Raw genomic sequence first — 25,705 nt, 5'->3', positions numbered from 1 at the left:
GCAACAGGATGGAGGGGTCCTCTCAGACGACCGTGTCCTCCTCAAGCCTCACAGGCATGGTGGGAGGTTGAAAGCAGACTGGCAATTTGGTCACTTGAGGACTTTCCAGGAGGTGAAAGCAGGGCTTTTTAAAAGAGGGCTTCTCTCTGCAGTGACAGCACCACAGCCTGCATCCAAAGAGCCCAGCACAGGGCCCCATCCTGGAACTTGACAATGAGTCTGGGAAGCCCCAGGAACTCCCCTGTGGCTTCAGGCATAGCAGATGCAAGCCCTGAGCTGAAAAGCTCCTGTTCTGCAGAGAAGAAAGAGAGGGACGGGGTCTTCGGGGAATAGTGAGACCACTGGGTGCTCTGTTAAAATCTTCTGCCAAAAACGTCCTCAGCTGCTCCTCAGGACACTGCCTGCAAACTGCAAGACCTTTCCTCAGGCCGTGAAAGAGCCGGGTCCGGACTTGTCACCTGGCCGGCAACCCTGATAGAGGGTGGCTGGTCTCAGGTTGAGGCGGGCAGATAGAAAGGGAAGTGGGTTCCTCTGTGCATTCAGGTGGGAATTATCTCCAGGGAATGAATGCCTCCTGGGTTATCAGGGAGGGTGGCCACTGATGTGGACAAATGTGAAAATTGTTTTTCCGATGGGGAAAAGCACTCTTGTCCCGATGCAGTGACCCGCCCTGTGGGGCCAGGCCTGCCTTGCACCCTCGCCCGGATGCTGCTTCACCCTCCACACTGCCTGCCCACTTCTGGGTGCGCTGCTGGCAGCACTAAGAAACATGCCCAGACTCTCAGGGTTGTTGCAGCCCAACAAACGGTAGTATGTCTGGATCAGAGAGTGAAGAGGAAGAAGTGACGCCTAAAAAGTGGGGTGCTGCTCCTGTGCAGCCCATGGTGCTTTTGACCAGGCAACACCTGGGGAGAAGCGGAGAGGACAGGACCAGTTTGTAGTGTTCTTCTGGGGTGCGCTCAGGGTGCTAGGCGGTGGGGAGCCCCAGACTGGATTGTCTGAAAGCAGAAGACAAAGTGGGGCACTGACCCGCCTCCTGCTTTACTCAGCAAGTAGGCCTTTCCCAGAGGAATGCTGGCAACTGGGCAGGGAGGGGGCCTTGGGGAAATAGCTGGGTAGGTGTGGAGAGGTGAGACCCCTGGGACTGGGGCCTCTCCCCCCTGCCCTCTGCCCATGGCCGCTGAGATGTCCAGGGCTCTGAGTTGCACAGAAAAGCCTGCAGAATCCAGGGCACTGGAAGGAGGTCCAACAACCGCACCCCCTCCTGGAGCACACATCTCCGTGTCCTCAGCTGGGCCGGCCTCGTCCACAGACACGGTGAATCATCCTGTGTCGCGGTGGTGCTGGGCAGAGCCCTGTGGCTGCTGACATGCCTGGGCATGTGCTCTTTCTGCAAAACACCCCTCCTCCCTCCTCCCTGCCCCTCCCCTCCCCTCCTGAACCAAAGGAACCAGTCACTGCCAGCAGTCTCTTGCAGAAGACCAAATGCGACTGCCAATTTCAGCAATTTGGCAACTGCGAAAGTAAAAGTGGGGAGAAGAAGAGAGGAGGGCAACTGGGAGATGAAGAGAGAGGTCTGGGAAAGCCCGTGGGTCCTGGATGCAGGGCCTTACCTTGGCAGGTCCTGCCATCTGGGGAGAGTGAGTAGCCACTGTAGCAGGCACAGTGGAAGCTGCCTGGCTTGTTGTAGCATATTTGGTTGCACCTCCCATTCTGCTGGCTGCATTCGTTGACATCTGGGCACACACAGGACACAGAAGGACTAGGGAGAGCTCAGAGGTGACATACGACCCACCTGGAGCCGATCTCCATTGCATCCACCCTCGAGTCATGGGCAGGAGGGCAGGAGACCCCTCAGGGCTGTGGACGGTGACAGTTCATGGTCCCAGCTCCGTGGCCCTCCAAGAGTGCATGGGAGGAGGGCAGAAGTCAAACGTGCCTGAAGACAGACACACTCGGACAACGAAGCCCAAACACAACCTGGCCAAGGCCTGCACAAGCTGAGCTGAGCCCTCACAGACCACCTACGGGCAAGGCCTTCATTCGGCCTCGCTGCCCCAGGAAGGAACACCAGGAAGCCCTGAGGTGGAACAGGACTCTCCACCCAAAGGTTCTACCCAGGTCGTGGGTGACTTTTGTGTGCAGGTTCTTTGCTGACACCGCACCGCTGCCAAGTCAGGGGGGCTGGAGCGGAAATTACTCCCCTCCCCTTTCCAATCAGTGGGGGCTGAGGTTAACAGGGGCCTGTGTGGTGTTCCGACTACTCTCTGGTGGTTCTTTCCTTTGTGCCAGTCCTGCACTCAGTCAGGAATCACGCTGCTCCTCCCCAGTTCTCTCAAGGAGCTAACCGATGGCTTCTCAAGCTGTGCCCTGTCCTAGGAGGCAAAAGCAGGGCCTCCCGTACGGTCTAAATGTTCTAGCTCTTTTGATGACCTGAGGGGCAGAGGGTGCCCTACTGCCCATCTCCTCCCTCTTCACTGAGAGCTGAGCAGAGGCTGGGCATCGAGGGGCCTGGATCCTAGGACAGCCTGCAGCAGGCACCTCCATGCGTCCCCAGTCCTGTCTCCGCTAGAACAGGCCATCCCGGCTGTGGGGCATGGAGGGGGATGGGGCAAGGAAAGGACAATGGATGGGAGACAGATCCTCAGACAACCCTGTAGGGAGGTCCCAACACCCACACCCTCAACCCTGTCCCACAGTTGTGGTGGCCTTACCTTTGTCACAGAGCCGCCCCCCCCAGCCGGCTTTGCACTGACAGTAGAAGTTGCCCATGAGGTCTTGACAGACTTGGGTTCCCTCCTTATCGCAGGGGTTTGGAGAGCATTGGTCAGGCAGGTCTGAGATGAAAGGAAGGAGAAAACTGTGCTGAGTTGCTCCTCGTCAGCTGGGAAGGACCAGTCTTGGTGGATAGGAGCAGCTTCTCGTTGGGCCCCGGGAACACTGGCCTTGGCAGGAGCGTGCTGAAGCAGGTCCTGGGCACCAGCATTCCCCCTACTGGCCCAGGCTGGCCATACAAGCTCTGCACGGGAGCATGGTCACAAAACACACTGGCCAGACCCTTGGCCCGTTCCAGGAAACCCAGGTCAAGTTGGGGAGAGGCCACCCAGCCATCAGGCCAGGAGCGTTGGGGTCTCGGCCCTCAGGGAGTGAGTGGAGGAGGAGAGGTGTGGGTCTGGCTCAGCCCCGTGAGCGCAGACCTCCCAGGAGCAGGTCAGCAGACCCCTGGCTGACTCAGTGGCCATCCAGGCAGATGTGGAACATTCCTGCATGCCTGGTGGACAGCTCCACCCTTTCAGACCAGGCCCCCTGCCCACTCAAACCCTGAGCCCATCAACCTTCAAAATTCTCTCCACTGGGCTTGGCCACAGCGAGAGCGCTGCCCACTCCCCCTTTTCCCAGAAATCTGCCTGTACAGGACAGGGGCCTGCCCCAGACCCAGGCTGCATGGCTACTCCCAGGTCCTCCCAGTGTCTCAGTGTGGCTGCACCCAGGCCAGATTTACTCTGACCCACTCACTTGGGGGGCCATCTGTCTGGGCTGAGCTTGTCAATCACTGACTCAGTTTCTGCCTGTTTTAGGGCCTATAGTTAAGAGACTGTGTAGAGTACCTTCCCAGGGCTCTCCATGGGAAGGAAGCTGCTCGCAAACACAGCTGAAGCTTCCACAACACAGAGCCCAGAACAGCACCGCCATGGCCCGTGGGCTCACCTCGTGTGGGCATTACAGGCTCCCAGGCTTCAAGCAGCTGAGAGCAGAGTACTTGGGGGGAAGCTATGACTGCGTCCAGAGCTCCAAGAGTCCTTCCAGGGGGCCCTTGGATGAGCCAAGGTGGGCCTGCCAGGGAGGGACAGGCTTTTCCAGCCACTTTTCTGCTATCGCCACTCAATCTGAAACACTGTGTGGGTTTTCAGGACACTGTGGAGAGGCTGGACTCCCCTGGGATGAGAAAGGCTCATGTCTGCAGACACACATTATAGCTGAGACATTGCTGGGAGGTTGCAGAAATCCTGAACTGGCCAGGCTCAGGTAGTAGAACAACAGCAAGTCTTAGAGGAACAGCCAGCCCTGCCTTCACTGCTCCTCACCTTTTCAGGTTTTCCAGAGAATCGCAGGTGGAGCTATGTCCTGACTCAGTCCGTCCACTCCAGGCTGTGCCCACACTGACCTCTAGCCTCATGCCCCCATGCCGTTCACACACAAAGTACTACGGTCTGTAGGGTTTCCCTCTCTCATTTCTTGTATAAATCTGTTCTTGCCTTTGCTCCTCACAGTCTAACTGTCTTCCTGTCATGAGCCAGGAGACAGGAAACATTTCCCAGTGACTCTGCCATTTTCCTGTTTCTATTCTCCTCCCGTCCCAAGTGGCCATGTCTCATCCAGCCCCTGAACAACATGGGGTCCGTGGCTGAGGTCCAAGCTGAGCACTGAGGCTGATTTGCTCACAGTCAGAGGGGGAAGGCACCCAGACCGTCCTGGGTAAACTTGCTGGTGCCCACGGTGAGTGGATTTCAGCCGCATTGACAACTGACGCCAAAATCTGACTTCTCTTTCTTTTTGTTTCTCATTAAGAGCAGGTAGGTAGATTTCTCCAGGCCAATTGGCTGTCAAAAATCCCCAGGCCCAGGCAGATGGCTGATCAGGCAGCCACAAGGCAGGTGACACCAGGGCATGCCGCCAAGGCTGGCTCAGAGCAGCCACACTGACGTTCTAACACCGGCGTCCACTGTCATTCACACCACGTCGCCAGTATGGTTTCCAAGGGCCATGCACTCATCTGCAGCACCTTCATCGGGCAGATGTTGCCACTTTTTTCATTTATGAAGTGAATAGCCCGTCTGAGGTAATGTGGCAGGTTGGTAGCCTTGGAGAAGCTTGTCTGATCCTGGGCAAACTCAGATGCGACAGTTCTCCAGCTTTTCCTCTGGCCCCTCACCCCCACCCCAAGATCCAAAGTCACCATTCATTCCATTGCCTGGTCATGGGGAACAGGCCCAAACCAAGAGTCGCCAATCGCTGCGAGCAGCAGGTCAGAGTCTGTCCGGTGTCACTGCTGACTTATCCCTTTTCTTAAACTGGCGGGTGCTTCCAGCCGGATGCCAAGTTTGGGCAAAGCATCTCCTCCACAGAGCATGCTCTTGTCGCCCAAATGAGTTCCTGGTAGAGCTGTTTCCCGGACGCCAGCACAGGAAACAAGTGGTCTCTGCATCCCCCCAGCTCACCTGAGGTCTTGGGTTAGCCCTTGTCGCGGGCACAGACTCAGCATTCAGCTGTGCTTTGTGTGACCTCAGCCATCACGTGGTCGGGGCACCCTGCTCCTCGGGGAATCTGCATGGTCGTGTCTGAACACCTGGAACCTGAGTCTTTCATCGTGTTCTGCTTGTGACCTTTCCATGGCACACCTCAAACTGGGCTCGTTTTGCAGGACCACAGCCAACAAAACCCTTGCGAGTGCATACTGAACACAGAGCCTGCTAGTCTTTTTGAGACACTGTACTGTTGTTTCTGGCACGGAGCTGTAAATGCCTTCTACAGGTAAGCAAGTAGGAACAGGACCCAGCCATCCGAGGGATTCGGTCACGGAACGAGGTTGTCACCCAAGCTGCCCCCAGCCAGCAGGGCAGCCCTGCGGTCTCTCCATGCTGCCGCATTGGCTGTAACGTGGGTTACACTCTGGGCACAGAAGGGCTGGGGAGGGAGAAGTGGAGCCCAGCACCAGGACTAGAGAGATGAAGAGACAGCTCTGCCTTCCTTACCTCATCTTGGCAGGAAGAGGCTTAGAGGGCAGGAGGGTCAGAGAGACCAGGGGTAGGGGATGCGTGCAGGGCTCAGCCAGCACGTGAGCCAGGATGAGCAGCTCGTTCACCTGACGCCTCCCGTGACCGAGAGAGAAGGCCCAGATGGGCCTGCATGGGAGGGAAGGGCAGGAGGTGGTGTGCGTCTCCACTTGACGTATTTGGTTAAAGATTTAGTGATTTCAGAAGTACACACATGTACATAGGGCACGAAGTGCTGGTTAAGTTCGTCTGGAATTTGCCTGGAATGTCTAAATCCCCCTTAAAGAAACTTAGGGTCCCCATGGCTAAGGGGCCAACATCATCTTCTAGTAGGGTGGGATTTTCTAGGAGATTCTTAAACAACACCCACCCCTGAAGGAACTCCATCCACTGCTGCTTTTATTTACTTCCCTGTTGAAAGGTTTGTCTCTAGGACAAAAGGAATAAGGAATGGGCATATGAGCGACCAACACTCAGCAGGTGCCCAGTGAACTCCTCAGAATTAAGACAAACCTTTGCAGACCTAGGAGCACCCAGGGAGCTCTCAGAGGGTTTCTGGGCTGATTGGTAATCGATGCCCTGAGGCCTCTGGAGGGAAGGGGCTGTTTAGGAGATAAGGGGTTATCTTGGCCTTCAGAGGGTTGTGTTAAAGGAAAGGAAGGAAGGAGCATGTTTGCTGCTGTGGATTGGAATGTGAAGCATCTTTGACAGCCAGCGGGATGCCTTTCTCAGGTGCTTTTTGCTCTCCCTTTCCAAAATTTGAAGGAAATGACAAGTTATAACCTGGACAACATGCTCCAAAGCGGGGCCCACTTTCCTGACCGAAGGAAAAGGGCAAAGGGATCCTCCCTCATGAGGAGAATCAGGGCTGGGGCTCATCAAACATGGCCTGGGCAAAGCAGAGAAAACCACGCTTCAGATCCCAGGCCCTCCTGCTTGTGAACAGGGAAGGTGAATCTACCAGTGGGAAAGCCCACCCCAGGCCTGCGGCTTGTCAGAGCTGAGCACTTTGGCAACTAAAAGATGACCTCTTTGAGGCTATTGCTTTAATTTTAACAATAATGGATAACCAAAGTGCTCAGCTATGATAAGCTGCCCATAATCACGAGATAAGACTATTTTAGGAAGGAACAGATGAAAACAGTGCACAGTTGCCTGAACTGACCCCATGCGCACTGTGCACTGAGACCTGGGAGGCAGGGTGTGTGTCCTTCCCGAGTGACGGCATCCCAGGCACATCTCCCCAGCAACCTTTACAGGACTCCTCTGTAAGGACAGCTGGTGTATTTGTGTAGTACCTCAGGCTTCCGGGACTTTCGTCGCACCTAGGCGTCGTTTGAAGGACACAGACAGTACCCTGGTCAAGTGCGTGAGGATGACACACTTGGCCCATGGGGATGGGAGGGATGAAAGCCTTGCTCAGGGTCACGGTGGGTCCTTGGCTAGGTGGAGAGACCAGGCGTGGGAGGCAGCTTCCTAATCTGCTGGAGATTGCATTTAATACTTCTGGCACCAGCGGTGCACAAGGTTTATCCTTTAAACATCAGCTCAGGAAACAATTCTGGGATTCTCCCTCCTACCTTATCTCCCAGGCTGCCCGCCATCCAGGAGAAGAGAAAGTCTCAATCCCACTAAGAAATCGTCTTTGTTATCCAAACAATTTAATGCCACAAAATCTCTCACGTAGGATCAGCACAGCCTACAATTGTTGTGGCCTCTCTCTGAGCAAAAACCCAATGATTTTAAATAAGTGGTATTGGAACCAAGGGGGCTGCTATCTGATAAAACATGAATACATCTGGATCACTACCTCACTGTTGCAGCAGGAGAAATTCTAGGCGGAGCATACATTTAAACATGAAACATTAGATAACTGTTTTATAACCTCAAAAAAAAAAGGACAGTTTAAAACCCAGGAATTAAAACAACCTACCAAATGTGAATACATATTTTAAAAAGAAGAAACTGCTTTAGCAAATTGACAACAACAACAAAATTGCTAACTAAAAACAAAATACAAAATGACACAAAGTTGCAATTGCTGTCATGCTCCCATGTCTGCCTATGGGAGGTCATGGCTGACCCTTAGGGAGGTTGAAATCACAGGTGGATCCCTGAGGAGGCTGAGATCACGGGTGACCCTGAGGGAAGGGGCTCATTCCAGGTCTCCCTCCATGCATGGGTTCTGGTTCTTCTGAGTTAATGGGTGTCTTGGCCTAAATAACAGGGGCCAGTCTACTCTCCACTCACTATCGTGAGGCTGCCTAGAGGTGAGGGCCACACAGCAGCACCGCTCTCCCCTTTCCATATTGAATTGATTATTGAAAGGTTTAAATTTCATACCATGTGCATTTCTTGCCGATTCAAAACTAAAACATACTTGCTTGAAACAGAAAGTTCAGTGGCAAGGGAGAGGACCTCAGGCAGGTGCTATAACCCCTTAAGAAAATGGAAACATTCAAGACCTCCTGAAAACCACAACCAAGCTTAAAGTTACCCAAACTCACAGGGCTTTGAGGAAGACAGGAATGAGGCATACTTACTTTGAACACATTTAACAAAATCTGGGTTTTTTGTGTACGGAGATCCATATTTATTAATGCATCCTGCGAGAGAGAAACAGATGGAGTGTCATTCGTCATTCACAGGAGATGGAACAGATTTTAGAGCTAGCCCTACAGTCTCTTAGATACCTCTGGAAAAGTAGATTATTCACATTTACTAGGTTGCTACAGTAATAACAGCAATAACACAGTTTAGCTTTTGTTAGTACACTTTAAGAAACCATTTTAATACTGACCAACAGGAAAATGCCTCCAGCAAAATGGCAGACCCTGCACCCAAAAAGTATTACCACACACCGGCTGTGGCTTCTCCAGTGGATTCCTTCTGCTGTTGTGCAGAGGAATCATTAATAACATTCAGTATGTTTTCTGACTGTAGTCAGTTAAACTTCTATTTCAAGTTGACCCCTGTTTGGAGATACTGCCCTTAATTTGAAAGTAACCCACTTCAGAGAGAGTTCCCTCCGAGCTGTCTGACATGCTGGACAGGCTGACAATGGCTGTCCCTCGTGGACATGAGGGCTGGGGGGGGGTAGGGTGGCATTCTGAGCTCGTGACTCCCAGGTGACCTGCAACTGGAACTTTTGCAGAATGGGTGTTGAGCCACTTCAACTGCTCCTTCCATAGGTCCCTGTGCTTTTTCAGGCCTAGGAGGACATCAGCAAAGGCAACAGATGGTCCCTGCAGGGTGGGCTCATGGGATAACTGGTCACCCTTTGCCTCGGGAGACAAAGCCCACATACCCGGAGCAAGACCCGCCCAGGCCAACAGGGACACAGGAAGTGGGCAGGTTCCCAGCACTTCAGGACCCGTCGTTGGTCTACTTTACTTGTTGCCAGATATGGACCAAGAGAAGATACCTCTAAGAGGATATAAGGCCAATGGAAAATTTTCCAACATGTACTTTACAAAATTAAAAAGGAAGACCATGGAATACATTTCTCTTCCCAAAAATCTTCAAACAGCACTAAGTAAAGGAGCAGTTCTCAAGGGAATCCAGGGCCTCTTTCAGGTTGCCCAGGATGTCAATGCCATTGTTCTGAGAAGACTCAGCGGTCACGTGCCCTTTTCCTCTCATTCTCTCCCGAGTGTACAGGGGAGCTTTCCAGAGGCCACCTGACACACGATGGCATCACTGCTCCATTGCCGAGTGTTTACTTGTACACTCCTGTTGTTCAAACTAACCCAAAACACTTTTTTCAGGTTCTCTGTTTTAATTAATAATATGGTAAATATCAATAAATACAGCCCACACGAATAAAAGCGCTTTGGCATCCTCAATAAATTTCAGAACTGCAGAGTGCTGAGATCAAAAAGTCTGAGAATGACTAAACTAGTCATTTTCCCAAATAACGAGCTATGCTTGAAATAAGGGCAGGAGGTTTGCAGATAATGGCAATGAATTGCGGTTAATACAGATCATAATCGTGTAAAAAACACAAACAAGTGTCTTGAACTGTGTGCTCTGGATAGTTCCAAATTCACTGTGATTGACTAAACAACCTTCCCTCCAGGATTCATTTGGTAATGAGCTTTTGACCAAATGTTTCTGGCATGTAACACATACGTGTCTCTTCCAACTATGCCTTTATGACAACTTAGGGAAGCAGTGCTTTAAACTTACCTAAGTATCTTGGATAAAAATATTCCTGTGGAAAAAGAAAAAGAGCAATAGTTTACTGGCACCATATGAGGCTTTCTACACACCACAATGAGCAGCTGGTTCATCGAACTTCGTTTTTCTTCCCCAGTAGATAAAAACCTCAGGAGAGGCAGGTGTTTGAGGTCAATGGAGAATTTATCCACAGCTGGCTCAGTAACAGGGTCAGCAGGGTGAGAACCACTCAGAAAGCCACTTCCTAGCACGAGGAAAGGAAGTGAGAGGGGACAGCCCAGGCCGCTTCTAGAGGAGGACGTTTGCAAAGTCATTGTCGTGATTAGACTTTCGTAACCAGCAACAGCAAATGTCGTTTAGAGCGACTTAGAAAGTGCTGCTCATAATACCTTGTAGGAGCATGAGAACTAGGCAAATAAAAACCAAGTCCTAGTCCTTTGATGGAGGAGTGCTCACAGCAATGTGGAAACCTTTGTGTGACTATCAGCACGTGGGCACTGATTTGCATTTACTGTGTTTGTAAAAGTGGTGCTGGGTGAAGTGGTACGGAGGGAGGATAGAAGCAAGGGGTCTTTTCATTCGTGATTGCACAGTGAGAGGTCTGCACTGCACAAGGGGCTGACTGTCAACTAGAACCACCTGCCTCTCCTGACCAGCAGCAGGGGCCAGCAGGCAGCCCTTCAGCATTCTGTGGCCCCAGCCCCAGCCCCAGCCCCCAGGCCATGGGTTGGTTAAAATAGACTCCACTACTGTCCACTCTGATCTTCCCCTAGGGCTAATCATGGAGCACTTTGGCTCTAATTATTCCCATTAATTGAATCAAATGACTAAGCAACGGGCAGACACTAGACGTTGGGTGTCAACTACCTGATGGCATTATTCTACATTTTTACATTATTTCATTTGATTTTCACAACCACCTCCAAGGAAGGTCTTTGTGATTAACCCATTATCACAGATGAGGAAATCGAGGCTCAACATGGGTGGTGGAGTTTGACTGAGCTAGAAGCTGGAAAGGGCTCCCAATGGCACACTGCCCTGACAGAACATGATTGGGAGCTGGTGTGCTGCATTTGCAGAGTGATAGGCAGAGGTGCCCCCTGGGCAACCCACACAGGGCGCCATTCTTCCACACATTTGCCAGCTTCATACGCTGGGTCTGGCACAGCTTCATTTGTCATCTTCGCACACTTGGCCAGATGCCCCCTCTCTGCTGTTTGTGAAAGAGCCTGGGCAGGTGATACCTCTTATGAGAAATGAGAGTTCTTGGTGATGGTGGGAACACTTTGCTAAGATGCACTCAAATGTGTTTGTAGAAAGTAATGTTCTAGTAAAGGTGTGATTTAAAAAACAAACAGAAAAACCCCTCTTAACTCCTTTAAAAGATAAGTAATGCTGAGAGCAAGTTTGGTGTTTCAGCTTGTGTGACAGTTGAGAAAGTGACATTCAGGGCACATGTGACAAAGACGCCAGGTTTGGAAGTCAGTTATAACATCAGGAAGGGGATGGCCCCCTGCCCCGCTCTTGCCAGCATTCAGAGGCCCCTGACATGCCTGGTTGCATTTCTTTCTCCTGCTTCATGTCATGGACTCGACAAGTCTGACCACGGGAAAGGCAGGCTAGGCCAGGTGCACTCTGGTGAAACCTCTCGGAGGCCTGCTGCCTCCTTCACTGAGTGGAAGTGGGTAGGGACACCTTTCTGGGAGAACAAAGGTCACAGGGCTTTGTCATAAAGGGAAGGTTTGGGTTCTGAAATAAAGGGTTTAGAATAAATGCAGAAACTATCCACTCAGGTTTAGGAAACCAAGAATTACACTAAGAAAGGATTGAAGACAATAAAGAACAATGAGTAAAGTATCCAATTATATATAATATAACCAACTTTCCAGAAAGGTGTATTATATTTTTCAAAATCATGACTAGTTTATAGTTATGTGTAGTATGTTTTAATAATGAGTTCTACTGTTGTAAAAAAGCATTACTAATAGAAAAACCATGTTCATCTCCACTTCAGTTAAACACACCTATGGGAGTGTGATTTCTGAAACCACAGAGTCATAACCTGGTGACAATTTGTCTTAATTTGTATGCTTGATTTATTTTGGGGTAGAGGAAGGGGCACAAAACGTGCTAATTTGCCTGATAATCTAGGGGAGAGATAGTTACCCCTGAATAAAAACAAATACACTTAAAAGGGCTGCACACTCTCCCAAGAGAGACATTCCCAAGAGTCATTCAAAGTTCTGACCAAAGAGGAGGGCCCATGGAAATCACCGTGAATAAAGGCACTAAACACAAAACCCAGAGCCAGCCCCTCTCGTATCACAGGTCGTCAACCTTGGCCTGAGGCCCACAGAGCAGGTGGACTCTTACGAGCAGTATCCCATGGGGATCCATGGAGCAGAGGAAACATTCAGAGCCAGGGATCAGTCACCTACGTACAGACCCTCTGTTTTCCTTACCCCTTGAAGAGCAAGGCCTGGGTTGTGGGCTTGTGTGAGGGCAAGGAGCAGGGGAGAGGCAGGCCAGCAGGAGGGCGGGACCACCTGGGCTGGAAATGGAGCCATTTGTCATCTGGCAATTGTTTTTTTGCCCAGGGGTTTGCGTCTACTTTGCTTAAACAGCTAAAGATAGAAAGAAGTGAGCAAAACCTGAGGCCTCTAAACTGAGATCTGACACCCGAAGAGAAGGACAACACCTATCTGCTCAGTACCCAGCCTGGTGCTCACCATCCTGGCATTAGGAACCATGGCGGGACCTGTGGATGGATGAATGGATGCCTGGGAGAATAAATAAATGGATGGAAGAATGAGTGAACGGATGGACAGATAACTGAAGGTGTGAATGGATGGTGGGTGAATGAATGAGCAGGCAAACAGAGGGTCCTACAATTTTCACTGAGTTGGACAAAGCACTGGATTTTTTTTTTTTAAGTGTAGTTGGCATATAACATTACATTAGTTTCAGGTGCACAATACAATGACTCAACATTTCTATACCACACTGTGATACCACACTAAGCCTAGTCATCATCTGTTACCACACGCACTAGAGTCTTAATTTTACTTATAACATAGATAAGTATCCTGGGAGAAATAACTAAATCAATGTTCTCAGCTCATCTCTTTCAAAATATGGAAGTATCAGTATCATGGTTCCTCAATCTTACAAACTGCCAATGTGTTTTTAAAACTTAGATTCTTGCTCGTAACTGACATTTACCTAACTTTCCTTCTGTGGTTCACGCCGAGGTCCCTATACTTCCAAGTGTCAACTAGACACAGTGCATGTAAGATTCAACCACTGAACAGTCACCTGAGTAGGGACTGCCCACACACGAAGCAGCTCTGCGCAGCGCACAGAGCCCCGTGGGAGAACGCCTGGCTTCAGGAGGCTCAGGGCACTGGTCTTGGCCAGGAACCCTCCTGCTGGAAACATCCCTGTGTGAACTGAGCTCAGCACCACCAACAACTGCAGCCTCTCCTCCGATGCCGTTCCACGGCACTCCTGTCCCCTGCGGGTTTGTAAACCTGGGAAGCCTGTGCCCGCTGTGCCTTCGAGGGGCGAAGTCTAAGGACAGGCTTGGTCCACTTGGGTCTAAAGCGAGGGCCAGCCATTTGTTCAGAAACTACAGAAGAGTGTTTCCATGAACGGACCTCCTCTGTCTTTGCTCCCTAATTACTGTCACCCAAATGGTTGCCTGACTAATACAGAGAGCAGGAAAGGAGAGCAAATTTGGTGGCATCCTTGAGAATTCCCATTTCTGTACAGAACTTCCCACCAGCCTTTGCCCTGTGCTGACCACCAGGAGCCTTCTGCCTGGCGGGGTCTGTGCCTCCAGAGCCCCCCGCATGGCAAAGGTCAAGAGCAGCAGGGAGCTGCCCACCCTGCCCACCAGCAGAGTCACCAAGAACTGTGGACCCAGCCACCCGCAGGCACCCCCCCTGCCCCACTGCAGGGTGGTGGGTCCTGGAATCCAGCTCCAGAAACAGCTGGTGACCCTGTGCAGCTGTCCTCGCAGGCAGCCTGCCCAGCCAGCTCTCAGCCCCAGAACCCCCTCCACAGGCCCTTCTAGGGGCACTTTCCCTGGGCACCCTCCCTGGGGAGGGGCTGGTGGTCTCTCTACCAGACTCTGCTCTGACAGCAGCTTCCAAAAACGGTCAAAAATCACACGAGCCCAGTCTATCGAAATGTACGTTATCAAGACGGAAACATATCTGGGCTCATACAGTATGGAACTGATGGGAATCATCCTCCTCTGACTTACAAACAAGGACCACAGGCAGCTTAGAAGGTTCTGTGACTTGGGGCCACTAAATAACTTCATGTACAAATCTAACTCTTTCAGCTCCTCCGAGGTGGCAATGTCCCTGCAGGGATGGGGTGACCGAGTGGAATTAAAGATGGCTTTAGCTCTGACGCTGTCACCCACCTTTACATAACTGCCCTCAATTCCTGCCTTCTGAGGCATAAATGGATTCAAAGAAGGCTCACTCCCAGCACTGCCATGAGACCTCCCGGGGGTTAATCAATGTGGAAACTGCCTTGGAAGCACATCAATGTTATCTGGGCACCAATCTGTTTGGCATAGGATATCTAGGACGTCTATCTAGAGTCACACAATATACCACGAGTCATACATTACCGTAGAACAAATGGTAGCTACTTTCCAAACAGTAAACTAAGCATTGATCACTTTCTTTAATAAATAACTGCCTGAAATTTTGTTTCCAAAAATCTTTATACGATTTGACAAAGTAGACCGAGACGGGGATCACTATAACTTTGTGCATTGACAGGACACAAATGTAAGGTGTTTTCTATGGGAAATGGTCAAGAGAATTGCCTAGCCCTTTGACCATAATGCTGTCTTGCTAGCACACTTGACTTCTCAGGGGAAAGCTTGTCAAAGTCATGTCAGCTTGAATGGCCATTACTGAGGCTTTTGCTTTCTAAGAGCTTTGATGAACTCAAAACTGTGGTCTTGCTATTTTCAAAACAGCTCTCGAAGATATTTCTTCCTACAGATGGATAAGCGCAGGCTCCCTCAGTCCACAGACCCCTAAGTGTTCTTAATCCTTGAGGCTGGCATTAGTCAGCTCTGCATGTGGTTTTCCGGCATGGCTCATACAAAATCCTTCTTTCCTTCCTCGCAAATTCGTTTCCTAGATTCTCCAAACTAGGTGCCTGCTTAAGAACTCCACAAGACCGAAGGAAACTGGTCGTCGCTGCCCTCACTGGGCGGCTTTCCAGGACAGGGGCCACTGGGGCTCCCCTAGCACCGGTCACAGCCCAGGGGACCCCAGGGCCAGCCCACAAGGAGGTCAGGCCCCAAAGACACTGTGCAAGGCCATGATGTTTCTCCTCCTCCTTCAGATACTGAAGTGCATGTTTGTTGGCGGAGCTCCTACTGAGAAAAACCTTGGGTGTTATCACTGAGTCGCAGAGATGAAAGCTGGAAGAAACCCCCCGTCACTGACTCCAGGGGCCAGCTGTGCACACTCTGTGAAGTCCAAAGCTGCAGGCACCCCCTCTTTCCCATAGCCATTCGCTTGTACTCAGCGCACACAGTGTGACCGGGATAGGCAGGTCAAGGCTTATATCCCGTTTCCCCGTAATAAGACCCAGCTGGACCATCAGCTCTAATGCGTCTTTTGGAGCAAAAATTCATATAAGACCGGGTATTATATTACATATTAAATTATACCTGGTCCTATGTTATATAAGATGGGGTCTTATATTATATTCAAATAAGAACGGGTCTTATATTAATTTTTGCTCCAAAAGACGCTTAGAGCTGATGGTCCGGCTAGGTCTTATTTTCGGGGAAACATAGTAGTAAGAAAAATGTTGGCTTTCTAAAAATCGTTCTTGTTTTGGGAAAAATTATGCCCTTCCCTTCCCCAAATACTTAATTCAATCTGTCTTTGTTCTAAAAATTTAGTGTATTTATAATCCAAATTTTATAAAGCATGAGATGGACTAAATTTCTTTTTACAATTTACAGTGTCATTTCTCAAGATTCATGTTTATACTCACTGTGTAACATGATCTTGTTTATAAGTGGAGTCACTTTCAATGACCTCTCTTGCTGTATTCATGGCTCTCCTGGCAAAGGCCTCAAAGGGCTGCTGGCCTCTCACTTTCCACAGCACTGGCTGACCATCACTGCTTTGCTCAGCAGACTCCTTGGTTCTCAAGGCCAAAAGCAGTGATGTCACTCACTGAGTGAGGAAGACGCGCTCTCAGGTAAGAGCAGGAATCTCCAAACCCTCACTGATCCCGGCTCAGTGGTGGGCCCTGCCTGCTAGGCCGGCCACGTTCTTACTGGGGAAATGAAGTTTACATAGGTGAACTAACAGAACTTGACTCCAACTATGGCTATACTGTCCTTACACGTGGGAGAGGAAGGCAGAGAGAGAACCAGAAATGGCAAAGGGAAAAGAAATGCCGAACTTGCTGGCTATGGAGGTGGAGGAGGGGCTGTGACCCGGGGCATGTGGTGCCTCTAGAAGCTGAAAAGTAGGGAATGGATTCTCCCCTGGAACCTCAGAAGGGAGCAGCCTGGTGGATACCTTGGTTTTAGCCCTGGGAGATCCATTTCAGATTTCTGACATCCAAAACTGTAAGTTAGTGCTGATGTGTTACAGAAGCAATGAGAAAACAACTGCACCTCCTTCCCTTACGTCATCCTCATGGAATCACATAGATGCATGCTCCTGTCTCCAGCTGACATGTGGCGGCTGGGCCTTGGAGAGTGCTAGCAGTTGCCCTGGCTGCTGAGACGCTGTCCATCTGCCAGAGTCAAAGACCACGCCCCCCCGCAGCCCCAAGCAGGGTGCCTGTGCGTAGAATACATTCAACCATGAGTTTGGCTGGAGCAAAGGAACAGAGCGGGAAATCCAGTCTGTTCTGGGCAGGGAAGAGGCTTGTGTGATCTCAGGGCTGGGAAAGGGCACCATGCCTCAACAGGCCTGGCTGAGAGGTTTGGGCTTGATTCCAAAGCTTGTGAGGGGAAGACTGTGCTCGGTTGTTTGGCAGAGTGAACGGGGACAGATAGAGGCCAGTCAGGGATGGCCATGGGCTGTCATGGAAGTGACAACTAAGAGAGATGCCAGGAGGCCTTATGACAAGGCCACTGGTTACAGGCAATGGTGGGAGGGGGATGGAAGAGCAGAGCAGACAGTCTGCTGTCACCCCAGGCCTGGGAGATTGAATAGCAACATTGACCAAAATGAGGAAAGATGAAAAAAGCCAGTCTGAGGAGGAAGAGACAGACGAGAAACAGAAACAGAAGAGAGTGAGGTGGGAAGTGCAGGCTTTGCGGCGCTGGAGGAACAAACCCCATGAGCACCTGCCCTCCTCCTTCACCCCCTGGATGGCACAGGGCTGGGCTACAAGAGAACTCGGCCTCCCTCTTTGGGAAAACTGGGCAAGTACCAGGGAAGACATGCTCACATCACAAATGCAAGGTTACACTTCTCTTTTTATATTTCTTTGGAAAAAACAAAATAATGTGTTTTCTCATCATGCAAAACAAAAACATAAAATACTCGACAGAGATCAGGATTAATAATTTAGCCATTAAACCATCAAGGGCTCAGGGACAACCTTTTGGGCAAAGGTACTTTTCCCAGGTATCACTATCGAGTGGGTGATACTTCCTTTGGACCCATGCTTATCACCAGAATTCTCAATCTCTTCAGTATTTACACGTTAGAGTTGAGTTTGGGCGTCTGTGTTTCCATCCAAGCCCTCCCACTACAGAGCTAACTTGAACAAGTCCCTAAATATATTTCTGAGCCTCCGTTTCACGAGAGTGCCTAACATGAAATGATGCCTAAGACTCTTACCCGCCACAAATGTTATTGCAAAATTCTAGTTTGTTCCTGGCTTACGAAAGGGAAGTTGAAGTGCATTTTGGTTCCCTCTTGGATCCGTGCGAAACCATAGCGTGCCTGGGCTTAATACCCAGCCAGCATAGGATAAACGTGGAATGGCCAAGGAGTAACTCAGAGAATGCATCTGACAACTATGGCTGTGGCGAGTACGCAGGGCAGACCCAGGCAACAGATTCCTACATCACAAACAGCGGAGTTGCCTTTGAAGTTGAGGAGCTTGCTACCCAAGGAGGCAAGCGGGAAGCACAAACCCACATTCCTGCCTCGGCCCCCTAACAACTGCCAAGAGGAACCTCCTAAGCACGTTCTTCCATTTCATTCTGAAGCATCACACTAAAGAAACGTGTATCCACAGTAGAAGGTTCCAGGGAGCTGCACCTGTAGCCGCCAGTCACACACCAAGCATCCCGGGCAGATGGCCCCAGCCCGGCCTCCGGGGGGCCCCATGTGGTGGAGTGTGGAAGCCAGGTCAGCGACCAGCACAAGCCCACCCCCAGGAGCTGGCAGAGACCAGCTGTGGGATTTCCATGGATTACAACATTCCAAGAAGAGGTCCTCACAAAACTGGTCTCAATGGTAGGTTTGGGGGACAGATGTGGAGGGAAAATGTATTTTATTATCATGGGCACTAATACTGGATAGACATTTCACCTACAATTTGAAAAAAAAAAGTCCAAGAAAACAAGTATGCTATTAAGAAGTATGACAGTAACATGTTACTATTGCTCCTGAATATTATATTTTTAATCAGTATAATCAGCAAAGCAGATCTGTGCCTTTGTCAGAGGGAAATAAAGCACTGATGTCATTCACAACTTCTTCCACTTGCCACGCTGCTTTAAAAATTAACTTAAAGTTTTAATGAACTACTCTGTCAGGGTTAAAATTTTACAAGGAATATGTGCCAGGTTTACAATAAAATCATTAGACTATAATAACTATTGAAGAAGTACAGACCATTTCCAATATCAAACACTAACCCTCAAGCCATAACAACTCTGTGCATTACAGAAACAGCTCCCAATTTTGACCTTAGGAAAACAAGGGGAAAACAAAGCATGAAGAAATTCGGACATCTGCCAGCGGTGCTGGAGCCTAATAACCTAGGAAGTGTTTGGAATGTCCTGGCCCCAGCTACTTGGAATCTCAAGACACAGGCCCTAAGAATCAGCTTCTTAAAAGGGTGTTTTGTTCCTAAATAACAAAGGCAGGCGTTCAGTGCTTCTCGAAATGTCTTTAATTGGTTTTCTGCAGATGTTGAGCCCACTGGCGAGGATGAGGTGTAATTTATAGAGCCTGGCATGTTATTATGCTGGAGAGCCTGGCTCTAAGTCCCTGCAGCCTCCTAGGATTAAACAGACACATAGGTAGACACAGGGACAACAAAAGGTGACCGGAGGAGCCAGACAGGGTTTGCCTCTTGCTCAAGGCCCACTCCTGGGGGAGTGGCAGGCTGGATGCTGGGAACCTCTGGGTGCTGGCCCTGGTCTAACCAGCCATCTGTGGGCCTCTGAGCTGTGTAGGAGCCAACTCTGAGGAAAGCATAACCGGTCGAACAACAATTCAGAGACCCATCCCCTGTGAGGACCTTCTCAGGCTTCCAGTGGCAAAAGCCCAAATGGAAGAGGCCCCAGGAGGGGAGGCCTTGGCCTCCAGTAGTCAGTGGGAGCAGAGCCACTTCCCCTGGCTCCCCTAGAGACAGAACCCTGGGCAAGGGGCAGGGGCTGGGCCTACACAAGGCGAGGGACCTGGACTCGCTTCTTACTGGACCTCAAAGTCGCAGCGAGAAGGGTATGAGCATACGTGTCTGTGTATGTGTGCGTGTGTGACTGTGTGTGTCTGTATGTGTGCTATGTGTCTGTGTGGCCTGTGACTGTGTCTGAGTGTGTCTGTGTATGTGTGGGTGCATGACCGTGTATGCGTAGACATCTGTGTGTGTGACTGAGTGTATGTAGGCATGTCTGTGTGTGTTCTGAGAGGGTTACTATCAAGGCAGAGTAGGGTGTTGGGGGCAGGTGGGCAGTAGGTATCCTGGAGGTGACACAGCCAAAGTGTCACCACTCCAGCCAGGGGACCTGCATTGCACAGAAAAGTCACTGGGAGTGACAAGGTCCTCCTCCTCCCTCCCCACCCTCCTGCAGCGCCCACTTCTGCTCCCATGAGACCCCTGAGGCCACCCTAGAAAGGCAAGATTTGAGGGAGGGGTTTTCACCTCTGTAGGGGGTACTCCTATCCAAGCTGCCCCCAAATAATCAGGAACCTCAGGAAGATGGGTGTCCTTGGAGGGCAGACGCAGTTCAAGACAAGGCCAGCAGCACCGTAGGGCTCTGAAACTGACTGTACCCCTAAACTCTCTGAAGTAGAGAACCCATCACCACAGCTGGGTCCGCTATGTCTGCGAGAGCTGGAACGGGGGGAATGGGGTGGAGGAGACAGAGATGGCGGCAGAGACAAAGAGGGTGAGAGGCATATATATATGTAGAGAGAGACAGAGACAGAGAGACACGGGGGTGGGAGAGACGCCCTCCAACATGAGCCAGTGGCCATGCATGCTGTGACTTCTCAGGGTGTATCACCAGCCAGTTACTAATATTGTAATTATTGTTGTTTGTATCTCAAATGAAACCAGGTGGTGGGGTCAAAAACTGCAGCCTGGAATTGTTTTCCTATCAGCGCCATGGCTTAGCCACAGGAGCCAAGCACCAGGTGTTGCCAGGTGGTGACATGTACCTGGGCAACAGGTCAGGCAGGGGTAAACTTTCATCCAGAATGCTTTCCAGAAGCAAAACATAATTACTGAGATGGTGTCTTTAAAGTGTCTGGAACCCACTTGCCTTAAAGAATTTAAGTAGAAAGGTGACTCTTCTGGGCTGGCCTGGGTAAGCTTTCAGAAGAACTCAGGAGAATCCCAGCAGAGACAGCTGGGGAATTGACGACCCACAACCCACGGTCCCAGAAGGTGGACAAGCAAGGGAGAGGGAAATACCAGGAAGAGAGAATAACATAAAAGGAAACAAGATAAGGAGGGAATGTAATCACCCCTTGGACTCTGGAGAGGAGGGACAGGGATTAGCAGTGGCAACCATGGGTAGCCTGGGGCACTCCCCTGGAGCCTGAAAGAATGTGGGTGAGAGACCATTTGGCCCCTCCATGCCAGAAGGAGATCATGTGCCCCCAGGAAGGAAGCTGGTGGCCAAGATGTGAGATTCAAGAAGGCACCACCAGCCCCACCCCACCCCACACAGGTTCCCTTCCTTTCTAGCACAAGTGTGCGATAACCTCAGGAATTGTGCTAATAGCTAACTGCTAAAAGGAGAAGAGCTTTAAAAGTTAGGCACCTTCCCTCCCCACAAAGAGGAAGACAGCCCAGTTTGGAAAGATCCCGAGCAGAAAGGAAGACCCAGAGCCCACCCAACACAGAGCGCATGCTCAACAAACACAAACCTCCAAATTTCAGAAAGGGGATTTGCAGCCCATAGAGCTGCATGCAGCTGCCCAAGCCCCCGCCCCCAGCTCTCCCAGTCCCTCCCTGGGGCTTCCTCTCCCAGGGTACCCCCAGAGTCCCAGGAATGGCAACAGGAGAGGTAGTACAGCAGGAAAGAGAAGTGCTGTAAACTTCACCAAAGGTAGAGCCAAAGCTGGGCAAGGGTGTGTCTACAACTGGGCCTGACATTGAGAACAGGCCAGTCACTTCCAGCCTCCTAGCCTGGCAGACAGTCAGACGGGGCAGGTGGAATCAGCCGTGAAGGTGGCCCTGGTCTGTGAGCACTGGCATCTCCTACAAGCACCACTATGAAACAGTCAGGTGGTTACAATTCAAGAAACACCAATTCTGGGGCAGCCATTCATATTAGTGCACTGTGGCCCTCGAGGTCCTGTGGCAGTCACACAGCCGGGTCCCGGGCACTTCTTAAACTAAATAAGGTCAGTGGTCACCATCCTGGGTCACTCCATCAGCCTCAATATAAAAAAAAAATGCAAAATGAGCTACATTTGGAACAAGAAATAAATATTTCCTAGTGAGAGCCCTAAACTTTTTGGAGCACAGGAACTCTGCTACATTAGCAATGAATTGTATTTGGAGGGTCTCTCCACCCCAGGGAGCATGGATCTCCCCAAAGCAAGGAGTTGGATGAAATGGAAAATATGGACATTGAACTGGACAACTGGTCTACCAGAGCAGCTGGGACTCAAATCAACCCCATGGCCTCTAACTCTGACTCCTGACCCCTAACTCTAATCTGGCTCCTCTCAGCATTCTCCACTGCCTCTCTGGGAAAATGAAAACAAGCCAAGGGCCAAATCCAGACAGAGCACATGGTCCATATAACAGTCTACACAAGATGCAAGGTTCGAGTTAAAATGAAGGGCTTGCAATCCAACTGACTGGGAGGGAAGACACAGAAGTACCAGTCCAACTTGGGAAGCTGAAAAATAACCAAAAATACTTACTATTTGGGGGTGGGTGTTGGGAAGGAGGATAGAATTCTAGAAAATTATAAAATGCTTTGATATGAAAAGGAGTTTACAAACTCCTGATGGGACCAGACTGTGAGAGAGGACGCCACCCACAGCCTTAAAGCAACTGGGCTATGCCTCGGAAGGGAGGGAAAGCCAAGCTCTCACAGGGAAGAGCAAAGTCCCTGCACGCAGACCCACGCTGAAAGAACAAGGGTTACGTTCAAGTTATGGGATCGGGAACACTTTTCTTTTTCTCATCTTCACTCCATACATTTGCAAATAAAGTTAAAATTATCACATAACAGCAATTACAATCAGAGACAGGATAAACATTCTGAGAAAAGTGGCACTGTGGTTAATGTGTAGTATGTCCAGACAGCAAGGGAAAGCCGGGCCAGGGTTTTTCTGTCCTGGTAAGCTGGGGCGGGGGCAGGGAAAGGGCTGGTTGGGTGGATGGCAGCCTTGTTACTCTCAACTCTTGTCGCCTGCAAGCCCCATCCCACATTTTCTGCACAAGCAACAGTCCAGAGTAGGCATGGGGATAGAGAACACTGCACCTGTCATACAATTGCACAGCTAGGCAGTGACCTTGGGTGGCCAGGCACACAGCCCTGCTGCTAGGACCTTCAGAAATCCTCTGCAGGAGCGTGATTCACTGAGTCACCAGGATTCATCATTAAAGAAACGGGGAAACAGTGGGGTCAGTAAAGACTAGCAAACCTGCTACATATGACAGGCTTGAAAGTGTGTTGCTATTGACACTAAAAGCAGTGACAAGGGAGAAAATAACGCTTCCATACCAGAGAGCTGCACACAAGAGTCAATCATTTTAAAGCCTGTTTTCAGAAAGAGGACTTAAAAGGGATTGTCAAGTCAACCGATCAGAAATATAAGTCCAAAGGAAGCCTACATCAGTCACACAGAGCCATTCGTTTATTGCATGTGACATTTATTTCATTCCAGAGGAATTCTTTCAAAGCAAAAAATCTGACAGAATCCCAAACAGCTGTGAAATCACCCTGATCTCACAGTATAAAGTGACGTAATGGAAGTCCACCCCATTTCTATCACTTCCATTTTCCAAAGTTATTTGCCCCGTAACAGATATCTAGGGCTTCCATTAGGTCCCACAGGTCACAACCACCAGAAATATTCTCACACATCTCCTGTCCCTTAAGATCACACAGCTCCTCACAGACCAAGTGCACACCTGAGCTGCTCTCTGCAGCTGGCTGCCTGGCGCCCACATTCTCCAAGGACATTATTAATAGAAATAAGTCCAGCGCCAGCACCCTCAGGCTCCTGGAGTCACCAGCTGCTTCTGAAGGAGCACCTTGCTGAAAGGGGCTGGTGCGTGTGTGTGTGGGGGGGGGGGAGCTTTTCCACTTTCCCCCTGAGGTCCCCCTGACTTTGTGCCCCCTCCCCTCCATCCTACCTCCCCCCAATATATGGTCTAGCACTATTCCTGTAATCATATTTCAGGACCTGCTACTGCAAGCAATTCTAGCCCTCACATCTTTCAATTCCTCTTTCTGGCAAACCCTCCATCCTCTCCATGAGGTTCAAGAAGCCTGGACAGCCCCACCCCTCACCTCCAATACAGTTAAGGGGGAGGGGAGGTAGGAAGCTGGGTTTTTAAACCAAGGTATTTCTTTTACATTTTACAAACGGCCTCTCTTTTGCCTTCTGGCGGAGGGGCCATACATAGCGTATTTCCTTTACGGTGGCTGCCTCTAGAGGCCTGATAATGAAGGGAACTAACTGCAGGGGCTCAACAGGACCCCGCTCAACGATGTGCTTCTGCCTCCAGCTAAGCAGAGCACCTGGGGGTCACCCGGAGAATTGAGGCACAAAAGGGGCGGAGGACGCTCGAGGGTGGGCCGGGATCCCGATCCCCTATACCCTTGCCCTTTCACGATGGAACACGACGTCTCCGTATTTAAGAGTTCAGCGTGTGACTTGCGGCCCCCACATGAGGGACTCACCGTAGACTCGGGGAGCCTGGGGAACCCCGGGGCTCCCCCGCAGGGCGCGCACCGATGGATGGACGTCCCCAGAAACGCGGTGCTGCAGGGACAGCGCTCGAGGCGACCGGCCGGCCCCGCCGCGGCGCACACCTGCCCCCTCCCCGGCGCACTGCCGGCGCACCCGGCCCCCGCGCTCACCGTCTCGGGGTCGTTCTCGAACACCTCCCGAGCCTCCTCCTTGCTGCACAGCTCCTCGACGCATTCCCTCTCCAGGTGGCCCTGCTTGGCCTCCTCGAAGACCTGGTAGGCGCGGCGCTGCCTGGGCCGCAGGAACTGAGCCGCCTCGCGCGCCCGCAGCATCACGGCTGCACCGACGCGGCGGGAGGGCGCAGCGGGGAGGGGGCGAAGAGAGAGCCGGGACACGCCGTTAGCCCGGGCCCCGCACGCTCGGTCCTCCCCGCCGCGGGCCCGGGGGCGCGGGGGCCGCGGGAGCGCACCGGCCGGGGGCGCCCGGGGACCGGTGGGGGTGCGGGCACCGGCTCTGCCCTGTCCCGGGGGGGGCGGGATCTTTGGAGGGAGGGTCTCCCGACCCGGCCGGCGCCGCGGCCCCCACGCGGTACTCACTGTGCGCAGACTCCGAGGCCAGCAGGAGCAGCAGCAGCGCGGTGCCCAGGGCGGTGGCAGGTCCGGGCGGCGGCGGCATGGCGAGGAGCGGGCCAAGGGCCAGGGACGCGGACCGGGGACGGGCGACGGGCGGGCAGCCGGGAGCGCGCGGTCAGAGCGCCCGGGAGGCCGTGGCGAGCCGCGGGCGCCGCGGGGCGGGGGCTCCGGTCATCCTGTGCGGGCGGCTCTGAAGGTCACATCGCGGCGGCGGCTGCACCGCGGGCGCGCAGCCGGTCTGGGCGGAGGCCGCGGCGCGGCCGGGGGTGGCCGGGGCGGGGCGCGCGGCCGGGGGCAGGACCGGCCTCGGGGCCGCGCCGCGCGGGCGGGGCCGCCGGCTCCCACCAGCCTCCCGGCGCCCGAGCAGGTTTTTGCTGGGAAGATCAGAGATTGGAGGGGAAGCAGGTCATCGGGGCGTGGCGACTCCACTCGCGGGCCGCTGAAGCTCGTGCGCCCCGGAGGAGTTTCTCCCGAGCCGGCGATTGATTGTGTTCATTCGGATGGGGTAAAAGGACAGGAGACATAACAGCCAGGTACAACGGGACCAAGTACAATTTGACCATTGACCAGATTTAAACCTCTTTCCCCGTCCCACCACGCTCAGCCCAAATCTACCACATCCTTTGTGGATTCTTCATTCTTGGGTAGATTTTCTCAAGACTTAAAACCCACCAAAGAAAAGACAAACCGAGGTCAAACTGAATCCCAATGGGATGGACATTAAGTTACTTCCTTTTGTAATCTTTGTTTTCTTCCATAATGA

The 25,705-nt window shown here is 51.5% G+C and overlaps 1 protein-coding gene across 1 annotated transcript in view; it reads right to left on the bottom strand.

Moving 5' to 3' along the window:
• GAS6 (growth arrest specific 6) overlaps positions 1-25,204 on the bottom strand; it is a 44,847-nt gene extending 19,643 nt beyond the window's left edge. The window contains exons 1-6 of the mRNA XM_081045904.1: positions 24,907-25,204; positions 24,481-24,647; positions 9,963-9,987; positions 8,318-8,380; positions 2,715-2,837; positions 1,614-1,736 (exon numbers count right to left, since the gene is read on the bottom strand). Coding sequence (XP_080902030.1) covers positions 1,614-1,736; positions 2,715-2,837; positions 8,318-8,380; positions 9,963-9,987; positions 24,481-24,647; positions 24,907-24,985 — 580 coding nt within the window. The 5' untranslated portion in view covers positions 24,986-25,204. The remainder of the gene's footprint in view (positions 1-1,613; positions 1,737-2,714; positions 2,838-8,317; positions 8,381-9,962; positions 9,988-24,480; positions 24,648-24,906) is intronic.
• Positions 25,205-25,705: the final 501 nt, after the last annotated feature.

Source organism: Rhinolophus hipposideros, assembly GCF_964194185.1.
Source record: "Rhinolophus hipposideros genome assembly, chromosome: 4".
Classification (NCBI taxonomy): domain Eukaryota; kingdom Metazoa; phylum Chordata; class Mammalia; order Chiroptera; family Rhinolophidae; genus Rhinolophus; species Rhinolophus hipposideros.
This window is presented reverse-complemented; position numbering and strand designations above follow the sequence as displayed.